General features: G+C 36.8%; 2 protein-coding genes across 3 annotated transcripts; one reads left to right on the top strand and one right to left on the bottom strand.

The window, feature by feature from the left end:
• Positions 1 to 118: 118 nt before the first annotated feature.
• sgcb (sarcoglycan, beta (dystrophin-associated glycoprotein)) lies at positions 119 to 7,135 on the bottom strand. Its single transcript, XM_007257032.3, has 6 exons — positions 7,028 to 7,135; positions 4,801 to 5,010; positions 4,460 to 4,645; positions 4,037 to 4,228; positions 3,469 to 3,600; positions 119 to 2,123 (listed from the first exon to the last, which is right to left on the bottom strand). Exons 1-6 carry the CDS (start codon positions 7,040 to 7,042, stop codon positions 1,917 to 1,919), a joined length of 942 nt encoding a protein of 313 aa, XP_007257094.1. The 5' UTR covers positions 7,043 to 7,135; the 3' UTR covers positions 119 to 1,916.
• Positions 7,136 to 8,932: 1,797 nt separating this feature from the next.
• spata18 (spermatogenesis associated 18) lies at positions 8,933 to 22,451 on the top strand. Of its 2 annotated transcripts, none has more exons than XM_022664370.2 (12): positions 8,933 to 9,520; positions 12,689 to 12,794; positions 13,087 to 13,202; positions 14,035 to 14,153; positions 14,278 to 14,373; positions 14,643 to 14,777; positions 16,036 to 16,270; positions 17,756 to 17,914; positions 18,051 to 18,226; positions 19,450 to 19,573; positions 20,252 to 20,317; positions 21,079 to 22,451. In XM_022664370.2, the coding sequence occupies exons 1-12, from the start codon at positions 9,434 to 9,436 to the stop codon at positions 21,133 to 21,135; spliced, it is 1,476 nt and encodes a 491-aa protein (XP_022520091.1). In that variant the 5' UTR covers positions 8,933 to 9,433; the 3' UTR covers positions 21,136 to 22,451. The 2 variants fall into 2 exon arrangements, with proteins under 2 accessions (XP_022520091.1, XP_022520085.1); XM_022664364.2 differs by having other exon boundaries at positions 9,057 to 9,520; positions 21,076 to 22,451.
• The last annotated feature ends 80 nt before the right edge of the window (positions 22,452 to 22,531 follow it).

Here is a 22,531-nt window from a genome sequence, read left to right as displayed (position 1 = left end):
CAGTTCAAACAAAAACAAACATGGGATTTATTTAGTTTTTTTATTTAATTTCCCTTTGTCTGTACATAAACAAGACCAGACAAATACTACTCCAACCAACACTCCACACGTATCCATTTCAAAATAAGATAAATCAAATGATATAAAGGTGATGCAGATTTAATGTCCATTAGTAAAAATGCAGTATGACCACCATATGAACACTTCAGAACTTCAACAAGATATAAAACAAAAGTTCAAATAAATACCAAACATGAACACTGGGACTCATATGAGTGATTAAACATTATATTGCACACAGTAACAAACAACTCAAATATATCATCCTATTTTTTGCTTTTATCTTATCAAAAAATATTATTTAAATCACACCTTCATATCGGCTGACAAAAACTCCATCATCAAACTGAATTGCATTCATGCCTGATTTTCAGCACAAAATGGTAATTTGAGAATCTAAAATGGCAATCTGTAACACTTTAAATTAGTTTGGCACTTTTAACTCAACACACTTCAAATATATATATGAAACATCAGTGTTAAAGGCGATCGGCCATTGACCTTTCAGAGTTTCAGGACGGAGATGCTTAGCCATGCTTATTAAAGTTTTCTATTAAAAACCTGAAAAACAATATTTGGTTAGATTGTTTTGAAGTCATAATGACACAAACAGTTATATGAAGCACATTAAGTCAACAAAGCATTGCAATAAATGTGTTAAAATCTCTACAGTGGTAACAAGACCACTTTGAATACTATAATCCGTTCAAAAATACACCCATAACAACTTCTGCTCTTCTGATTCTTTCATACTGTGGAACACAGTGCAGATTTAATTGATATTGCAAATCCGACATCCTACTTGATACAAGATAAAGTATGTCCAGACATTTTAGATGTTTAAAACAGTCCTTGAGAAAATGTTCTTGTCCTTGAACTAAAATTTAGGCTAAACTATGTCTGAAAAAATATAAGGCTTGGTTAAAACCATTGTAATACTGCCCAAGATATAAATATCATGTATCCTTCATTAAAAAAAAAATATATAAAACAAAACAACGTTCTGCACAGAGTGAAAGCTAAAGGTCAAACCTCTCGAGGTCTGTAAAAATATATTGACCTTTTATTTACTTTAAGGTTAACTGCTCATATTAAGCATGATATCTTTTTACAAAAAACATGAGCTTCTTGATTTTTCAGCTTTCTCCCAACAAAATGTGGTGACTCTACAATGTCTTCTGATTTTTGATTTCGTAACCACAATCTAACAACGATATCTTTATTGATAAAACACAAAGAGCTCTTTGGCCAAATCATTACATAATAAAAAGAGGAGAGTTTGTGTATGACGAGGTTTATGGTTATGAGGAATTAAAATGTACATGTGTATGTGCCAGTTTCAGAAACAGCAAAGTTGTGTGTGTGTCTGTGATTAACACACACCATAAGGCGGAAAGGTCTGTCAGTACATATGAGTATTTCTTAGTGTTCTGTCTGTGGATGAAACTCATCGTAAGCTGCTCGCTGTGAATAATAGAGCTGATTTGTCATTTCTCATAGTTAAAGTTAAATATTGGATTTTGTTTAACAAATAACACACATTTTAATGTCAAATACAACAGGGCACCTTTAGAATGAGCCATTTTAATGGGATACAGTATACCAACAGCTTATGAAAATCATATTCTTTTGTTTCTTTGCTGTTTTACTGCTTTCTTTTTTAGATAAGATTACTTACTGAATTTATTTCTCAGTTAAAAATTGATAGTAACTGATAGAATTGAAAAAAAAAAAAAAACTATTTCCTTGCATTGTCTTTATATTTTTGCTGTATGGAGGGATGTGTGTGTTTGTGTCTCTGTGTATGGTATGTGTGTGTTGAGTGTATGCAAATTTGCAGTGGTGTCCCCCATCACTCAGTGAGCTGCTCCACAGGGGTTGTTTGAGGTTTGACAGCCCATGTTGGAATATTTGACCTGAACTCTGAAGAGGGTCCCATCTGCACACATACACAGCTTATACCTCTCCAGACCCTCGTCGAAGTACAGCTCGCTTCCCAGGGAGGTGTTTGGAATACGGGATGGACTGAACATCACAGAGCCGTTAAGGATAATGTTGTTCTCCTGCAGATGAAAGGTTTAACATGATAAATCTCTAAGCATCTCTGAATGAGTTACTTCATTAGGGATATTAAGATTTTTTTAAACAAAATATCTGTGCAGACAAAGAATAGAAGACGGCTGTAACCTTAACAACCAGTTAAAATGGGTTTTACTGAGTGCGCTGTTTAGTTTTACCTACTGTAAACTGTGCTCATGAGCTATTTAAAGAAAAATATTCATATATTTTATAATACATGTAACTTTATCATGTTGAAAATTAATTATTTGAGAAATTATGATCTTGATTTAGATTTTAACCTTAGTACAACAATGTCACTTGACCTCAGGCATAGTGCTGATGCTTGAAATCCTTACATTTTGGGTTTATTTACTGGGAATGCATTTTTTTTTATTATCTTACTGTGAAATCATTTGTTAAACGATTCAGATTTATTTTGGGGTCTCTCACAATTACGAGTTTAGGGCCTGTTCTTCTTGTAAACTTTGCCAGCTAAACTTCCATTTAGAAAACAAAACAGCACATCAGTTACATGGCTACATACACCTTTTAGAATGTGTGTTTTTTTTTAGAAGTTTAGAAGAAGACGAGTGTTATGAAGAGTATGGTATAAATAGCATATTACTACTATTATACAACATCTGTCATAGTAATAAATAAGAATAGTAAAATTAGCAAGTCTAGCCGAAGATGAGTTTTGTACGGTGGCCGAGAAAGCCCAACGCAGTGCAAATTGAAAAGCGCTGCAAAAGCACAAAACACATCCATCAAAATAACAACACAGGCGCAGCAAATAGAAAAACGCGCTGCAACTAGAACCACAACACAACGGAAGTGAGTCACAACACAAAGGAATTTTCCCGGGGGACCTTAAAAGATACTGTACCAGCTAAGCTGCGTCTTCAGTAACGTCTCGGACTTCACTATGTGTACAAAGGACAATAAGTGGCAAACAAGGCGTTTTGTGAAGCAGAACTTTTAATAAACATAACTTACTTTTCAGAAGCTTGTTTGCCACTTATTGTCCTTTGTATACAGCTGGTACAGCATCTTTTAAGGTCCCCCGGGAAAATTCCGTTGAGTTGTGACTCACTTCCGTTGTGTTGTGGTTCTATTTGCAGCGCGTTTTTCTTTTTGCAGCGCGTTTTTCTATTTGCTGCGCCTGTGTTGTAATTTTGATGGATGTGTTTTGTGCTTTTGCAGCGCTTTTCAATTTGCACTGCGCTGGGCTTTCTCGGCCACCGTAGTTTTGGATTAAGTTAACTCCTGATTCTCCAAAGACAGTTTCTAAAATTCAGCAGTGTTCTGTGTCAGGGGAGTTTTACTGTAACTAAGTTTAGTACTCACAGCCTTGAGCTCAATATCACCACCCATCCTGAACTCTACTGTCTTTCCCATGATGAAGACGCCTTCGTTGCCTCTGATGATGGCCTTGCCGTCTCCTTTGATTGTCAGGTCAGACGATGCATTGCTAGTGATCTGTAAAAGCACAAAAGTTTCCAAAAAACATCTTCACACAAAAGGTGATTCTTAAATGGTGAAGCAAACATCTCACTGAGCACTCACTTTGAGAAAACTGAGCCAGGGTTAGTTTTATGGATAATATTTGTGAAATTATGGGTTCGCTTTACGGATAGGGATTAAATTAGAGTCTATTCAGGAAGGTTAGGCTTGGAATTGGACACTGCCCATCCAACATTTCCTCCAAGATGCAATAAATGACAAATTAGCATGCAAGCAACATTGGACAAATACACAATATGTAATCTTTAAAACTACTAAGCTTTGAAACAAGCATTTCAACTCAAGCTTAATATGCCCATCTGAAAGCAAGCCAAAAACGTTGCAACTGTGAAAAAAAGACTGCAGGTGCGCTTGCGTTTTTACATTAAGCTCATGCTGTGCAGGTGCTCACCCGTTCTGTGGAGGCTTTCTTTACATTGAGGACCTTGACCTGTTTGGGCAGGTGGAACTCGTGGTTGTCAAAGTCTGTGCTAAAGAATGTAGTTTGGGTGCGTGGGTCCGTGAATGAAACACCTAAGTCACTGGTGATGGATGTCTTATCTTTCTCAACACTGAGCTTTGTGTTGCCCTGCTGGAACACTACCTAAAACACACACACATACAAACACACTATTGACCAAACAACATTTATGTTTGTAAAAATATATTAGATCTTATTATTTTAACAATGTTTTGTAAAAACAAACTTTTTTTGTACTAAAACTAACTAATCAAATAATTAAGAAAGTTTACAAAAAGTTTTACGATACACTTTAGCCACAGAATCAAAGGTGAGTCTAAAGACTAAACATGTGCAAGTGTCTTTCAGACTTACTGGGTTGTTGTTGCCAGTTATGACAAGGTCCTGGTCCTTCCTCCCTCCCACAGTGCTCTTGTGTAGTGGGTGGACCACCCCCATATCTGCCTTTTGCTTAAAACGGAGCAGCCCACTCTCATGAAACTCCATGCTGTCGCAGCCACTGGGACCTATTCGAATTACTGTCCATATCACCAGAGTTATCTGACACAGAGTAAGAAACAAAGAGCATTAACAACATTGATGTACATTTATGATATATCCACATTAAAACTACATTTGACACTTCAGGTCAATAACATGGCTTTTACCATGACTGCATATACACCTCACACTTAATACACTGAAGCTTCACTCACAATGAGGTTGATGAGAGCGAGCAGGAAGAGCAGGACAATAACACACACAGCAATATTGCCCTTTCGACCCCTCAGTCCTGTCTTGTGCAGTCTCTCCTCTTCTATGGGAACATATCCAGCCTTAAAGTTACTGTTGTGTTCTTTATTAGCCGTCCTTCTATCAATGGCCTTCTCCCGCATTGACTTCTTCACTGGCCCATTCGAGCTTTCCTACAGCAAGGAAATATTAAACATTCATTAATATCAGTACTACTAAAATATACAAAAATTATCTGAAAAAAATATTTAGCTGGATGTGTCATGCTAAATTTCATCCTTGGTCCTTTAAAGTTATAATGCTAGTCTTAATGTAATTTACTTTTAGGAGAAGTAGCATGGATCAATAAAAAGATATTTCCACTTTTGTCAACGATTTAACAACAAAATGAATCATTATTAGGAAAGCACAAAATTGAAAATGCTAGTCAAGATTATGTGCTGTAATTTTTTAAATAAACAACATTTTTACACACCTAAGAATCATCTTTCATTCTCATGTGCAACATATTGTATATTCAAGGAGATAATGAGGGTGATTAAGTGCTGCAACTCAAGTATAATGACAATTAATTAAATTACTGGTTAATTGTGATTTTTAAAATTAAAATATTTGAGATTGTACAGGTTTACAGAAGCTGTCAAGATTTAACATTTTTACTGTCATGTCACAGAGTACAGGTGTACATGTGAGTGAAAAACGTGGGTGCAGGTTCCCATTAGTGTGCAGAGAACAATATTTACAGAGAGCTGTAGGAGGGATTATCAGTAAATAGGCTTGTAATTCTGTCAGAAACCTGTAAAGAACTCTTTTATGTGGTAGTGATTTTCATATTTTACATTTCTCCTAAGTTAAAATATAAGGAGGATGTGTTTACACCATGTTGAAAACAAAAGCTGCAAGTAAGGTTGAAGAGGAATGCTTACTATTCATTAAAAAATCTTAAAATTGAAATTAATTGTAAAGGAAACAGTAGCTTGCGAATTACTTTAAATGGTTCTGTCGGTTTACAAATAAAAACTGAAGTAATTGCTCATACATGTGAAGAGATTTTTTTCCAACATTGCCCAGTCCTACTTTGTGAATTAGATGTGCTGATATTTACTAATAAGATACACCAGAATATTCTGTGAAATTTTGGTCAAACAAGAAGCTGCAGTTTGGTATTTACACACACTGACCGCCTCTGGTTTCACAAGTTATGTCTTATATCATATATACTTATATTTTTATCCTATAAATAATTTGAAAGTTTCATTAGAAACAGACTAAAATGATTAACTTCTAATACATAAAAATAATAGCCCTAACTGCTATTAAACTCAATACATTAAGAGTAAGATTTACACATGTAGGTAAGAGCTATTAAGATTAAGAGTAAGATTAAGAGTGCATTTTCTATACACAAATTGCTAAGGCGGTCTAAAAAGTGCAGCCTGAAATAATGTACAACAATTTATTCAGGTTTTATTTACTGTGGAGTAAAGAAGTGGAAAGTAATACAAATAAAAAGTACATGCCCCAAACTAAAAAAGTTAAAGGCTGACTGCTATGCTTTTTAGGTGATACATTCTCAACCCAGGAACCCCTTTCCTGCATATTTGAGTGTTTTTTTCAGCAGCAGGTCTTTCTAATGATGTGATTAGTTGAGGGTGAACTGTGTGTGGAGGCTGTAGGGCACTAAATTGTACAGGACAAGGGGAACCCCAGGACCCCTGTTTCTCTCAGAGAGCAGCGTGCTCTGAATAGATAAGGAAGGAGGCGCAGTGTCTGTAGAGGACACAGGGGGGCGCTCACTCTCTCTGTCAGTAATGACAGACCGCAGTCTGTCCCTCTGCGAGTAACGGACTAAAAATAAATAGCACTCCCATATTTTCAGTAATGCCTGGGTAATAAAATACAGTACAGTCGCCCTCCCTTATACTCAACACAATTAACTTCAGCACCTCTAAATTCAGTAAAACGACAACAAATCTGAGGAGCAGTTCAGCATTAACTCAGTTTTTCCATAAACCGATTAAAACACGAACCGAGCAGAACCCCCTCAGTCTGACACAGACAGAACCAGCACACACTAAACACCACCGCTCTCACACAAACCCGCTCAATCTCACCTACATTCACACCAAACACTCCACACCCAGAGCATGTTATTAACGCAGTTATGTGTGTTCGGGTTTAAAAACAGACCTGCTCCGACGCCATGTTCACCCTCCCTCCCAGAGCTGCGTTTGGACCGCAGGACCGAGAGACCACCGGACCGAACCACTCTCTCACACAAGCGGGGGGGCGTCCACAAACTCTCCTCACACACAGCACGATATACAGCTCTGGGAAATATTAAGAGTTCTTCAGTTTCGTTTCTCTGATTTTGCTATTTATAGATTGTTTGAGTAAAATTAACATTGTTGTTTTATTATATAAACTACGAACAGCATTTCTCCAAAATTCCAAAAAAATATATATTGTCATTTAGAGCATTTATTTGCAGAAAATGAGAAATGGCTGAAATAACAAAAAAGATGCAGAGCTTTCAGACCTCAAATAATGCAAAGAAAACAAGTTCATATTCAAAAGAGTTTTAAGAGTCCAGAAATCAATATTTGGTGGAATAACCCTGTTTTTAATCACAGTTTTCATGCAGTTTGACATGTTCTCTTCCACCACTGGTTCTCTGCCACTGCTGGTGCAAAAATACAAGTTCAGCTGGGTTTGATGGCTTGTGATCATCCATCTTCTTGATTATATTCCAGAGGTTTTAAATTTGATAAAATAAAATAAATTCATCATTTTTAAGTGGTCTCTTATTTTTTCAGAGGTGTGTATACATACATTAATTCCATACTGTACTTTACACTGTACGTAAAAGAGGATATTCCTCAAAAACCGATGGAACTCTGTGAACCCCCCCATGTTTCAGATGGTTTAGGCCAGTCGATGAAAGCCAATAGAGATAAAGCGCTCTCCCGAAAAGGCAAACCCAAATAAAGCGCAGCCATTCATACAGACACACAGCCAGAGGGCCCACACACACTGCTCTGCCCCAGACTCCCAGAAACATGATTTACTACACACACAAACAACAAGGTGGAACAAAACATCACTGTTTATCCTTACTGAGGAAAGTGAGAAAATTATCGTTTTTTTTATTTAGTAAAAACAACAAAACTTTGTGTGTATAATGGTGTGGCAATCGTAAACAAACCGGTTTAATAGAATATTGACAATTATTGACTAACAAACTATTTCCAATTTTAACATTAATATATAGTAAATGTAAAAAATAAATATGAAGGGACAATAAACACTCAAAGTATAAAACACCAGTATACAAAGTATAAAACTGCAGGACTGTGACGTAAAATTTTTATTTTCAATTGGAAAATACATTTAAAAACAGAATAAAACAGTGAGTGAGGTCTAACTAAATAATAACTAACCCTAAATAATTAAAAGAATAACTATATCTGAAATGTTTGTATTTAAATTGCCCATGTAACAGAGTAAGTCATTATAGGTACAATTAGGGGTATCTCATTAATTTTAATTGATAAGAAATTGTGGTGTGGCAAGCACTGGGCCATCACCCACAAGGTTGTGGGATTGGTTTGGCAAGCTGCCACTGTTTGGCCCTTGAGCAAGGCTAGGACCCTAATTGTCCACTGGGCTCTTCTGCCCACTGTTCAGGGCATGAGTATTTGTGTTTGTGTGTTTACTGCAGGAATTGGTTAAAGGTGGAGGTCAAATTCCATCTGTGCAAGTACCACAAGTTTGTTTTATGGTTGCATTGTACTGTTGTAAGGAACCAGAAAGATTTGTCAATTTATCCAGAGCAGGAGAGGTTTAACATGGGCCTCATTTGGGTTGTGTACTGAACATGAGGCCTGGAACCCATTCTAGATAAAGGTGGGTTGTAGTGATGGGTCTGGGCCCATTTATGAAATCCAACTGGGTCCCAGTAAAACACATGTAAAAACAATGGCAATGTAAGCCCCACATAAGAATGTTGGCTCTTTTATATTAAAATGTATTGGTGTTATTGGTGGTATTGGTGCTTACTTCTCTGCAGTGAATGAGTAGTCTATACTGTGTTATACTGTATTAGAAATTAGGCTAATTAACCTTCACTAAATTTGTGTAAATAATCTCCGTCCTCCACTTGACATCTAACACCCGGCGTTTGTGTGTGTGTGTGTGAGAAAGAGAGAGTGTGTGTGTGATGACAGTGTGCCATTTCAGCATCTCATTACATCACCAACACCAGAGCAGTTCACGCGCTTCGGGCACAGAGCTAGCGCTCACGGGCACGCGCACGCGCCCTGCTTTATGTGTTCAATGGATAGTAAAACTCTGAGAGGAGGAGAACAGGTTTACTCAGGAGCGTTTTTTACTCACAGACCGGAGGCACAAACTCAGCAGCTCCGTTGCTACAACTAAAGAGCGTCCGTAGTATCCAGCGTCACGAGCTGCAGGAACTGTGTGTGTGTGTATCACACATACAGGGGGTATAAATAGGGAGCGCTCCGGCTCCAGATTAAGTCCCGCGGTTTCTCTGGGACGTCCTAGCAGGATTAAGGGTGCTGCTGAACTGCAGACATGGCAGACACGCTGCGGAGGCTGGTCAACACATCATCATACAGCGTCCTGCAGCAGAAACTGGAGGCCTGGTACAAAGACTACCATGTAAGTCACTCACAACTGACCTGAAATCTGTGGCTTCTTCCAACCACACTGAGAGAGGGGGCTGTGACTAGATCACCACGTGCAGCCGAAGAGAGTAGTCTTATTCATTTACTATTATTAATAACGTATAAGGGTATACATATGCACACAACAAGACAGGAAGTATAATAAGGTTTCACGAAAAACTAAAACACATATTTCAGGTAATGGTGATGGAAAAAGCTGCACAATTCATTACTGCACATGTAGCTATATCAATAATATAAATTCTCAGTTCTCTATGGTCTCCTGTTTTCTGTAATCTGACTACAGCTGGCGTTTTATAAATTAACATTTATATAGAAAAGTGTGTAAACTAAAAGCGAAAGAGAGATATTTTACATTTACACTTAACTTGTGCTTCGAAAATATCCAGAGCTAGTTTGCAGAGACTAGAATCAGAAAGCATGAAAGTCTTAGTTAGTTGATTAGTTTAGATGCACTTTTATCTTGCAAATGTGACAGCATATTGCTTTTATTGCTAAAATAAACTGGTGCTGTTCTGGTGCTTTTTGTATCGAAGTGTTATTTTTATATGTAGTTAGCTAAAGCTGTTTAAATAATTAACGTTAAGTAAAAGCTACAATAAAATATATTGTGATTGACTAAAAGCATTATATCAGAAAATGTTCCCAGCAGAAGTAATAGAGGAAAGATATTCGGACTGCATATAATTCACTGTATCAGAGAAAAATATGCAGCAATTTATGTAATAATAAATACTTTGTAGTGTTTTAAAACGAGAAACTCAGACAGCTAGATTTTACACAGCTGCTACCAGAGCTTTGAGGATTAGCTAGGTTAGCTAGCTAGTTGTTGAGCTAATATTTACTTATCCTCACAGACAAGCCAACTTTCCCTCACAACAGCTGTATAATAATACGCTAATAATATAACAGAGTGTGACTCTTATCAGTCAGAACCTCTCGAGTGAAGTTTCTAGTTTGTATCAGTTTAGAGTATGTTAACCCCGGCAGTTCAGAAAGGGAAACTTTACTCAACGGAATGTTTGTTTTCGCTGCCATGATTCACCAGCAGAGTTTGGTTGCTATGGACGCCAGTTGCCAGGGCAACGGTGGACCCATTCCTGAGCTTCCTCGTGGCGTCAGAGGCAACGTGCGCGCCCCCGACAGGCCCCGTAAAAGTCTGAATGGACTGACTGGTCCTGCATTCACAAAACACTGATCTACAACCAGCTTCCGATCTCTTAAAGCAGTGTTTCTCAGTCCTGTTCTGCTTCCAACACACCTGATTCAACTACTCAGATCATAACAAGTCCCTCAGAGCTGCAGGGGTAATTTAAAGCAGGACAACTCCTAAAATGTGCAGGACAGGGGAAAAAAACACTGATTTAACCATCAAACCTGGGGAAATCTGATCTAAGAACAATCTACATTTTATGAGCACCCTCTCTGGACTGTAGTGTGCATAGCTCCAGGCCATTTTTAACTGTAAGATAATGTAGCTTACACTAGGACAGTATTTAGCACATTTTGGTAAATATCTTTCACAGTTGCAGACATAATAGCAGGTTCTAATTAAAAAAGAAAACAAACCAAGACAAACTATATAATAAATAAGCAAGACTAACAAAACACATCAAAACCAAGCTAACATACACTTTTAACTGACATGGAAACTTGCACAAAAGAACAGACATAGAAACACAGAAACAAAGGGACTGTATATACACACAAACATACAGGGAACACATGGGAAAGATAACAAGAGGGCTGGCTAACAAATGAGAAAGGTGGGGAAACGAATGACTATATTGGGCTAGGGCAGAGACAAGACAGAAACAAAACAAAGTCATGTGATAAAAAGCACATGGTGAGAAAAAAACCACAACAAGCAGACAAAAAAACATAAAACAGGTCAAAAGCATGACAATGTCAATATAAAATTTATTTTATGTAGCGTAGTTGTTAACATTTCATACAATCTCTGTGTAACAATACATTTTTCAAGAATTAACAAGTTTTTACAAATATAGGGGAAAGTTTACCTTCACTTCTTGTACATTTTTCTTTTATTGTGAAGGTGGGTTTTTACCATGTCCTCAGGGCAGCTCCACAGTTTAAACTGCAGAGCGACACAGAACCACAGACACGCATACACAGACGTATACTAGCACTCCACTGCGTAGCACACTCTCACAGGGTTTATGTAGGCTATGGCATAGGTTGAACATTGCAGTGAGTGAAATTGCTCACTCCCTAATTTGACTTACCAATGTTACAGCTTCATTACTCCACATGGTGGAGCTAATCAAATTAATAGGGTAAACCTGATTTTTTTTTTTTGTCAAATTCTGTGAAACTGATACCAGTAAATGCATAATTTCGCTTATTTAGGAGTATTTAATCCTCTTCAGTAATACAGATGCTGTGAAGTATCATAGTATCCACCCTAAGGTATCCATACTTTCGTGGTAAAAAATATCATGGTAATTTTAGAAAATCAGAATGAATCTTTGAAACAGAACAAGGTCATGTTGAACAATTCAACCAAGAATTGTCCACTCTCTTGTGCAACTTTCCATCTCAGGGTATGCATGTATGACAGGAAATAAAAAGTAAAATTAAAAAGCTGGAAAACTAAGTAAAAACTTAAGTCTTTATATAAAGACTCCATTCTTAAATGTGTCTACAAAACCTTGAAGGGAAAACCACTCAACTGTGCTGGAGCAGAGTTGCAGAGCCCTGGCCTAGTCTGTGCAAGCTAAATCAAGGGTCTTACCTGCAAAAGACTGGTATTGTTTTTTCGTTGCAACTATGCCGAAGCACACCTGGTTCTCATTGTTTCATCAGTTGCTCTCAGCCTTCATAAATTTAATTAAATATCCTTTGGCTTTTGTGTAGCCACAGTGATCCTTTGCAGCCAGGGAAAACAGACACACAATAAACTTGAACCATACAATAGATAAACCCAATTTCTTAGTAGATTAGCTTCCATCTTGACTATCCAAAATATATCAAAATGTTTTGTATTTATAAGAAGAATGTAAGGTTATTCAGTCTGCAGGAGCAACACAGCTTCTTAGCCTCCAATGAATTTAAGTGAGTGAAAAGTGGTAAACATCTCCGATGCACTCTGGATCATATTGTTGATCTCATGTGACTGCAGGTCATCTCATGTGACCAGAACCTGAACCGCTGCTGTGAGTTGGTGGAGCTCACCTCTAAGATTCAAGGGCAGCTGTTCACTATCCTAAACCTCACAGCTCAAGAAGGTACAAAACACATGATGTAAAACACATTCTTTCTGCCACAGTGGGAGCTTCTTTGACCTTATTTGATTCCTACTCATCCCTTCTTCAACCCTTTCTCTTTTACCGCCTCTGCCCCCTCTACTTAAAATATATGGTGGGATGTTTTTTCCCACCACCTCTGTATTATGTCCCTAGGCTATTTAGACAAAAAAACAATAAAAATGTCCCTAACAGACTCCTGAGCCTCTACTCTAATGCTCTACAGACATGTGTTGTTTTGAGTGTCACACTATGAGATTTCTCTCTGCTGCAGGTGGTCACTATGCAGGAGCGGACACCCTTAAATCCCGTCTGTTGCCATGGCTCAGTACTTGCTTCACAATGGCATCCTCCTCCGTCTCTCCAGACACCAGCCTCAACCTCATTCAGGTCAATTCACATCTTATAGATACACAATGTGTTTTGTAGGTGGAGATTCACTACCAGTACAAAGTGCAGAATTATTGTTTGCAATAAAATAAAATATATTTGTATGCAGATAAAACGAAATATGATAATAATGATATATGCAAACTATTCACATTTTTATGTTGCAAAAATTAATATGAAACTGAGAATCTAAAAGTCAGTTGTTAAGTGTCTAGAGTGTTGAAGCATGCAAAAAGGTCTTAAAAAATGTAAAAACATCAACATTAGAATTATAATGTTATAATTCTACTACAATCAACAAATAAATGCAATAAATAAAATTTAATTGTTCTCAAAATCTTAGTTTTAACATTAACATTAAAGCCTTAACAGATTCGTATCATAACACGCCTTTTTGTCAATTTTCTTCCTAATATTACAAACTTATATCTTGAGGATTTCTATTCAGGCATTACATATAAAGGTTTCATGTTTGATTAGAAATGTTACTGAAAATCTTAATTGTAATTCTAATAGATGTAAATGTAAATCTGCAACGGTCAATATATGAATAACAAAAATCATTAAATCGGCGCTTTCCTAAACTTCATTTTAAAATCAGTATGACAGTGGACAGTGGCAACTTCTCCACATGTCCTGTAGAAATCTCTAAAAGCTTCAAAGTTTTCAGGGTGTAAATAAATTATTTTACCGCAGAGAAAAATGTTTTTTGTATCACCTTGTGGCCCATATACACACTAAGGCCTATTAGAAAGATAATTAAATTGAATCTAGTTTGTGTCAGACTTTATATGATTGAAATGAAGTTCAGTTGTACTTGTGTGTTGTTTAGGACAATGTGGAGAAGGAGAGGAAGATCCGAGAGCTGTCGCTGTCTCACGAGAGTGACATGCAGAAGATTGAGGATCAGCTGTGCTCCACACGCATAGAGCTGAGCTCTGTCAAACAGGAGTCAGTACCAGTTCAGTTTACACAGCACACAGGACTGTACTTCAGCAATCAATACTTATACCTAAACCATGGTGCCATTTGTACTGTATAATACAAATATATTGTGGGCTGGGTGTGTTTTCAGGCTCACTGAAGCTAAGGTTCAACTGGACTCCACTAAAAACAAATCAGTCACTACCCTTCTTGCCACAGAGGATGAAATACTGCACCTTAAAGCAGAGTGAGTTAAAAACTCTTTGCCAAAATAGGTATTCAGGTATTCAAAATACTTGTGACACCACTGTTAAGTTTTAGGAATAATACATGTTCATAAGATTTGAGCTTTGTGCACTTTTTACACTTTTTCCACGCTGCACAATAATAATAATTTCTGAATTGTTCTTAAACATGTAACTGAACCTCTTCTTCTGAGAACTCTGGATGTCACTAAGCTGATTGTATTGCTGCCAGGGCTGAGATGCATGATTAAAGTGATGTGTCTTGGTGCAGGTTGCGGGCAGCCTATGAACAGGTGGATGTGTATAAGAGGAAGCTGGACGTGCTGGAGGACTACGAGAGGCAGGTCAGGTTACTGAGAGATGAGGTCACCTTTCTCACTGCGGAGAAAACCATGTTACAGGAAAGGTGGGTTACAGACATGCGCACACACATACAGACACACACGCATTACACCACGGTGCCATCCCTGTCCTTGGACATATTACACTCTGCTGCTTGTTTAAGTTCTAACCATAAAGATGCACTAAACCCTAAACCATATTTTTTTACATTAATAGCTGAAATGTGTTTCTTTGAAGTTGAAACATGAAAACATGAAACATACCTGTCCTGCTTATTTTTTTATAAACCTTTCCTAACCTTTATAAAACACTTTTATTGCAGTCATTTCTGCCTCATTTCTGCAGCGCCCTCGCGGGTTCAACTGTGCTATAGGCGAGGATGTTGTTTCCGTATACCATATTTTTATACATAAGGCACAACGGACTATAAGGCGCATTTTAAATGACAATAGTAAAAAACAAGGGTGCCTTGTTTCCCATCTAATTTTAGCAGGTCTTGCTGCTATTTTCTTTCAAACGAGAAAAGTCAAACGAGTGCTGGATGCTAATCTACAGAGATTTCTCTCTTAAAAACTGTTTATTTGGGTGAGTAAATCATTTCCATTTATTACAGCAAGCTTAGAATTCCAGTATTTTATTGCAGTTAGCAGCAGCGCTAGCTGTGGTTAGCAGCAGCACAGAGGTCCGGTAAGGCAGGGTGCTATCAGCTAGCGTTTCTTCACACGTAGCTTGTTTAACATGGTAAACACTCATGTGCGATATACTACAGTCTATTATAAAAATATACTATACTCTTTTATAAAAATATGTAAAAATGTAATTGTAAACTACTAATCAACCAGTTAACATAATTCTGTTGACAATTAAATTTAATAGCCGAACCCCTGCATGACTACAGACAAAACGTATAGGCACACATGAAGAAATTCATTTAAAATTTCAGATTTACTGCAAACCATTAAACTAAATCAGATTTGGGTATGTTTTTTAGCTGCGGGGTCAAATGTAATTTCTAAGGTTGTTTCTCTGAATATCCACTGTGGTGTTGGCAATATCATTTTTATTTTTTTTATTACAGGTTGGTTTATGTGCTCAAAAATATAATAAAATAAGCACAAAAATCCACAAGGCTGGTCAAAACACCAGTATTAGCTAAGCCAGCTTGCAGAAAAAAACTTTTAAACTTTTTCACTGTACTGTATTTGTACAACAATCCCACTGAACACTCTGTCTACCAATCTAGCACTTAATGTATCTTAGCTCTAAGATGATTTTGGGAATCTACACTCAGGGTAGTAGTTAATGACCCTCTCCCTCTCAAGGCTAGTGAGGAGTCGTTCACCCAGTCCAATTCTACCTCGAAGGAGTCGTACCAGCAGTCCTGTCAGAAGTGAGTCTCCCACTCGCGCTCAACTGACCAACTCATCCCGACACGCACGGCTTGTGTCCCGCTTCTCTGACCTGTACGCCACTGAGAGGCTAGAGGCCCAGAGCTTCCTCCGCCGCTACATCGATGACTTGGAGACAGTGCAGAGGATCATTTTCATCGCTGCTGTGGTATGACAGGTTCATTAATGTTTACATTATTAGCTTATTATGAAAAGATTTTTCATAATCAGCCACACATGTCAAAGTACACTGAAAAAATGATGAGTAAAATTTACTTTAAAAAAGTTTCGCAATTTTTTGTATTTGCTTTTTTAAGTAAATTTAATTTCATGTAAATTTAAGTAACTTCAACTCAGTTTCAAGACTGTTAAGTGAACTTAACTTCAGTCAACCGTTTCTTTAAGTAAAGGTGTAATATGTGTGTTTTAACTAAAAATATTTACATTTCAGGAATTATAATGTATTATGTATCATAAATTATTTGAGTAATATTGTATAAGTTCAGTTCAATTATTTACTCTATGTAACATTTAAGTCCTGAAACCGAGTTGAAGTTACTTAAATTTTGTCTGAAATTAAATTTATTTAAAAAAGCAAATGCAGAAAGTTGCGAAACGTTTTTCAAGTAAATTTTACTCATCATTTTTTTCAGTTTAGTAAACACAGGCCTTAGTAGACTGTTGGACTTTCATAACAATCAGACTTTCCCCTTTAGTGAAAAATTGAGCTTTTGTGGAATTAATTCTTCCTGCCTTCTGTGTAGTCTTGCTGATGCCACTGGTGACAGCATGGGCCCTAACGTACACCATGCACAAGGCGCGTCGCAATGCTCATTGCTATCTTAGATGCTGTGAACAATTTATTTTCACACCTTTCTCTTACACCGTTAATAGCATTGGAGTTTAGGAATATAATTACGCCGATGGGCGTGGTGGTCTGGAAGTGAAGTGTGTCAGGTCAGTTTTTTCTGCTGAGACGCACAAAAGCGCCAAGATGTTAAGATATCATCATGCCAAAGTCAGGGAATGACGACTGGCACACTGATATTACTGGTTTACTTCTTGTTACGCCTAAAACACACCCATAATTAATTAGTAGAATAAGTACATACCTTTTGTGCATTTCGAGATGTGCAAGGCATATTTTTTACACTCTCATGGTACCAAAGACACATCGACATGACCCATGCTTAACAGTAGGCAATGTGTTCTTTTTATTTGCTAAATGTGACCAAAGAGTTATTTTTTACTTTTATTTTAAATTTATTAGTGCTCTTCCCTTGTTTTCAAATCTTCTGGCTTCTCTAGACAGCCTGTTTTATACTTTAAACATTAGGTGATAAGATCAGTTAAAGTTTTCTTTTGTTTATGACTTTTCCATTAAGATTATACTGTATATTCTCGTCAGACCTCTCAGTTCCTCTGCATTACTTCCGCTGCACTGAGGGCATTTTAGATAGGTTTGCTTTTTAGGATTTAGGATTTTAATGAAGATACAGAAGCTATGTTTACTACTACTTGATTAATAAATGGCTGTTATAAATTACTGTTTTATATTGTGAAGAAAATGATTTTTTGTGTTCTATGTCATGACACATTTTTGCCATTATAAAAATTATTTTTCTTTCACCCTAAATCCTAATGTGTCCAATAGGAGTCATTCCAGGCAGCTAAACTGGCCTATCGGCAGTTTAAACTACGTGTGAGGAAGACCCTGTCCCCTACACATGTTGGTCCTGAGACTCTGGAGGATGCAGTAGTGGATTACATTGTTCGAAACCTTGACCTCTACGATGTCCAAACAAGTGTTAATGTATGTACGGTGCTGTTGACTTATATATAAAGATTAATATTGTGATCTGTTAAACATTGATATTGAATGTTTTAAAGTGTATAGTGGCATAGTAGCATAGCTGTGACAGTAACAGTGTTATTTTTATCTTTTGAAGGATGTGATCAACTCAATGAACGTGAACCCACGTATCTCCTTCCCTCCGGAAGTGGACTTTGTGCTTATCAGTAGCTTCATCAGAGAGATGTGTAGAATCGCCTTCGCCATGCAGACGCTTGATCCTACTCTAGACCTGGCCTTCAGCTCAGATGGAGAACTCTACAGTGACATGAAGTGAGAGCATACACAATCTCATTTATGTTTTGCACGCAAAAATGCTCGCAGACTGCTACTGGAATGATGAAAAATTACAGCTCATAAATACAAAAATCTGACTTGATTTGCAAAATTAATGTTATGGTATATAGAATGCATTTAGAATAGTTCCACCATCTTTTTTCCCTAAACCTGTTTGCTGCAAATTCATAGATTGTACATTATGTGCAGTTTGCACTGTGATGTTGAGTCAGAGAAAGTTCTTTCTTTATCATTTTTAAAAAGCTTAAACAAAATAAATAGAAACATTTACTTACATAAATATACCCACAGTGCAAATAGTGCTTCGTGTTTATTCCACATTCATATATGTTGATGTCCTGGACACAGACTCCCAATATAGTGCACTGTGTAGTATATATAGTGTCAGAATTCAGACATGAACTAAACAATCAGTAAACAAACAGAAACAGGTGGACACAGTTAATCATGGAATTTCACTAACTTGGTAATAGTGACCTCTGGAGGCAAGATGAAAGAACTTCATATGTCACTCACACAAAATGAAATGCTTTGTTTTGCAGATGCATTTTTTTTTATTTCATATGCTCTTTATATTGTGTGAATACATATTTGTTAGAAATGGTAGAAGTGGGTGATGCAGAAATAATCAACACATTTTCACAATAACTGTTCTGCATTGTATGCACAGCTCTGGAAAAAAAATAAGAGACCATCACAAAATGATGAATATCTAATTTTACCAAATTAAAAACCTCTGGAATATAATCAATGGGAACATAAATGATCACAAGCCATCAAACCAAGCTAATCTGCTTGGATGTTTGCAACAGGAATGGCATAAAGTTATCCAAAACCAGTGTGTAAGATTGGCGGAGAAGAACATGCCAAGATGCATTAAAACCAGGTTAAAAACCAGGGTTATTCCACCAAATATTGATTTCTTTATAAATATGTACTTGATTGCATCTTTTTTGTTATTTCAGCCATTTCTTATTTTCTGCAAATAAATGCTCTAAATGACAATATTTTTATTAATATTGTCTACATTTGATAACTTGTAATTGCTAATAATATTCAGGTAAGAACATGTTTCCTTGCCCTATAAGGTTACACTGAGCTATATATATGTGAAAAAGTTTATTGCAGTTTAATGATATTCACCCATATTTACAGAAGATTTATGTTTTACGTTTTTTCCACTTAATTTTTTCATTTAGGTACAGGCGTAGCTATGACTCTGAGTTCACTGCTCCACTGGTAGCGTACCATGTGTGGCCTGCGCTGATGGAAGGTGATGCTGTCATAGTAAAAGGAGAGGCTGTGACCAGGAGAGGGGCACTGGTATGTACACACACACACCCATATACACACACACACTGTTTAATATACAGCCTAAAGCTGCATTTGAGTAATACGATGTAGAGAAGTCCAGATACTGTACATTGACAGTTTATTTCACTTTATCAGAGCTCCATATGTGTTTGTTGTAGCTGTTTTTTTATTTTGGTTTATAATCACAGCTTATCATTATTTTAAACATCCACCTCATACGTCAGCCTTGTACTGGTACTAGTAGGAGTACAGTTGGAGAATCTAACCACTTCTCTCGAGTGTTCTTTAGTGTTGTCTGGATTTTTCTGGATATTTTTGGATTGTGGAGCACTCTAAACTTAGCAGTAACACTGACTGTCATGCTAGCACCATACTCTCAGCCTACCATACCACTGAGTATGTCAGTATCACAGCTGTGTTGAGAACAGACCAATATATAATAATAGCTTAACAACAGCCGTCATGTGCTCATAAACAAACCATTTATGAATGGGACTGAGTGTGGCTTATAACTTGTGCATGAACAGATGGCCTGTACAGTATACAGTGTACCTGTATTTCTCATTCATAACATACAGTAGGACTGGTTTATAAAGTATCCAGTGAGAAGAATACATAGTAGACGTTTCCATCAAAATGGCCAGTGAGTGTAGTTGTAACTGTTTGTTTCTGTTGTATGTGTTTTAGTGGAGAAGCAGAAGCCGCAGCTCCAGTCCTGTCCGCTCTCGCCCAGGAAGCCCCACCCGCACCCTTGTAAGTTTCTCTGATGACTGAAGATTCATCAGTGCTTCTGCCAATCACGGTTGATGGTGCATTCACATTCTTTTCTGGACTGTTGAACTTCTGATATATTTTGTAAAGATATGTGTCTCAATGTTAAGTTTTGTATTTCTTCTGTGCATGCTTTCTTGGTCTGAGGGTGAGTATAGAACTATACTGCTTTATAACTGATGGTAAACAGTGCTAGAATGTTTACAAGCTTTTTATATTTGATCTAAAATGTGGTCTAATCACCCAGTACCTGTGTGTTAATGTCCTTATCGTGCTTCTTTACTCACAAAGAGTTAAACAGCACTTCCTCAACAGTAATGTATAGGTCCTTCATAAATGCAAGACATCCTAAATCTCTGGCAGCAAAGCAGCCCCAATTAATGATGCTGCTACCAAACATTCATGATGTTTTTTTTTATCATACAAACAGAACACTAAATCTATCTAATGCTTTCCTTATTAAATACAAACTGTTATATTTTTAATTCATAGTGATATATAGTGATATTATATTTGTATCATTTACATAGGTAAATTATTTTTTGTTGTAGACCAGAGGCCTCCATGCTATCCTGCTACACTCCATGCTTGTTCAGTGCTTGTGTGATGCTGGATTTAGATTTGTGACTATCTGTCATTCACGCTCCCTTTCTCTCTCTTTCTCTCTGACACTTTTTGTCTCTCTGTGACTTACTCTACAACCATACCCTCTGTTCTCTCTCTCTTTCTCTCTCTTTCAGCAGATGTCCAGTCGTAGTAGGAGTCCTTCCCCTGGACGTCTCTCAGCGAGCCGGCTGTAAAATTAGCTTGTGAAATCCATCTTTTCAGCTTTGGCTGAAATTTTAGTAGACTCATTACCACTAATATTCATCTCCTTTTATCTTTTACATTTGTATTAGAGAGTCTTTCCAGATTGTATTTGTATAAATTTGACATTTTGTTTCTTTAAAGATGGGCACAAGTTTACTAACCCTTAGTATATGGACTGAAGCTTGTTTTATACTCAGAAAACCTCTCGATACAAAGCCAAAGGCCAGGGCATTCAAAGAATACCAGGAACATGCATTAAATAAATCAGGAGCATTTGGAGAGCCTGGGTGCTAATACATTACACTCTTTATGAGTAAAAGCTCCCCAATCTGTGGCCTGCCACTAAGGTTAAGGTGCTTTTATTGTCTAGTAAAATAGCTGGACAAACCTTCAAAGGTGCTACAGTTTCAGCCTTTTCTAAATGTGTGTGTGCTGTGTTTTTAAAATTCTCAGTGTTCAAATCAGTAGGACTAGTCATAGAGTTTTACAGTAGGATAGTTACTCTGTAGTCTATCAGTCTTAAAGCCTGCACAGTAGCACTTTTCTGACTTTTCAGGTATAAGACCTATTTCTGATTTTAACGCAAATGAGTGTGTACTGTAGGGCTCTATTTCCCAGTTACAGTGTCTTTCTATGTATTTTTAAACTTTAGTGCCCGTACAATTTATATTTTTCTTCCAATTAAAAAGTATAAATTTCTAGATTCTAAATTATAAGAAAAACATTCCTTACATTGTTTTAGTAATAACAATGCAGTCAACATTTTGACAGCACAAGCTTGGCAGATATTAAGTCTCATAAGGTTTGATGATTCTTAAGTGTCAACATGACTGTTTATATCCTCATATGAATATAATGAGTCTGGAGTTTCCCCCTGATGTTTGCATGAGTAGAGTGGAATGTGTATGGTTAATACTTTATTGTATTTTCTGTGTGCTTTGCCACTTTATACTTTTGCCAGACCATTATGCAGACAATGTGAAGGTCACTCTTTTCACTGGTGCTAAAATATTGAGTTTACTACCTCTCAGAGGCATCTGTGTTTCATCATTGTGGACAAATCAGACATTCCAGTTTTTAACTTCTTTAATTCTATTTTTTTGTATTAGTAGTTACTCTGTAAACTCTGTATTTCTGTTTGATTACTCTGTAAAAAGGTTGATGATTTTGTAAGATGATACTGCAGTGTTTGTAAGGGTTTATTAACATACAAAAAAAGAACTGCAATGAGGACAAGTAAATATATTGTATTTCTTTAAAAACAATGGAAAATAACAAATGACTAATAAATTAAACCTGAATGCAACTATGTTGTTGTTTTTTATCCTGAAAGGTTAAAAATTGTAAATTCCTTTTTTTACTTTTTATTTAAAAAGTCTGGACACC

Source organism: Astyanax mexicanus, chromosome 1 (genome assembly GCF_023375975.1).
Source record: "Astyanax mexicanus isolate ESR-SI-001 chromosome 1, AstMex3_surface, whole genome shotgun sequence".
Lineage (NCBI taxonomy): Eukaryota > Metazoa > Chordata > Actinopteri > Characiformes > Acestrorhamphidae > Astyanax > Astyanax mexicanus.
The sequence above is the reverse complement of the archived record's forward strand: the minus strand, read 5'-3'. Positions and strand labels throughout refer to the sequence as shown.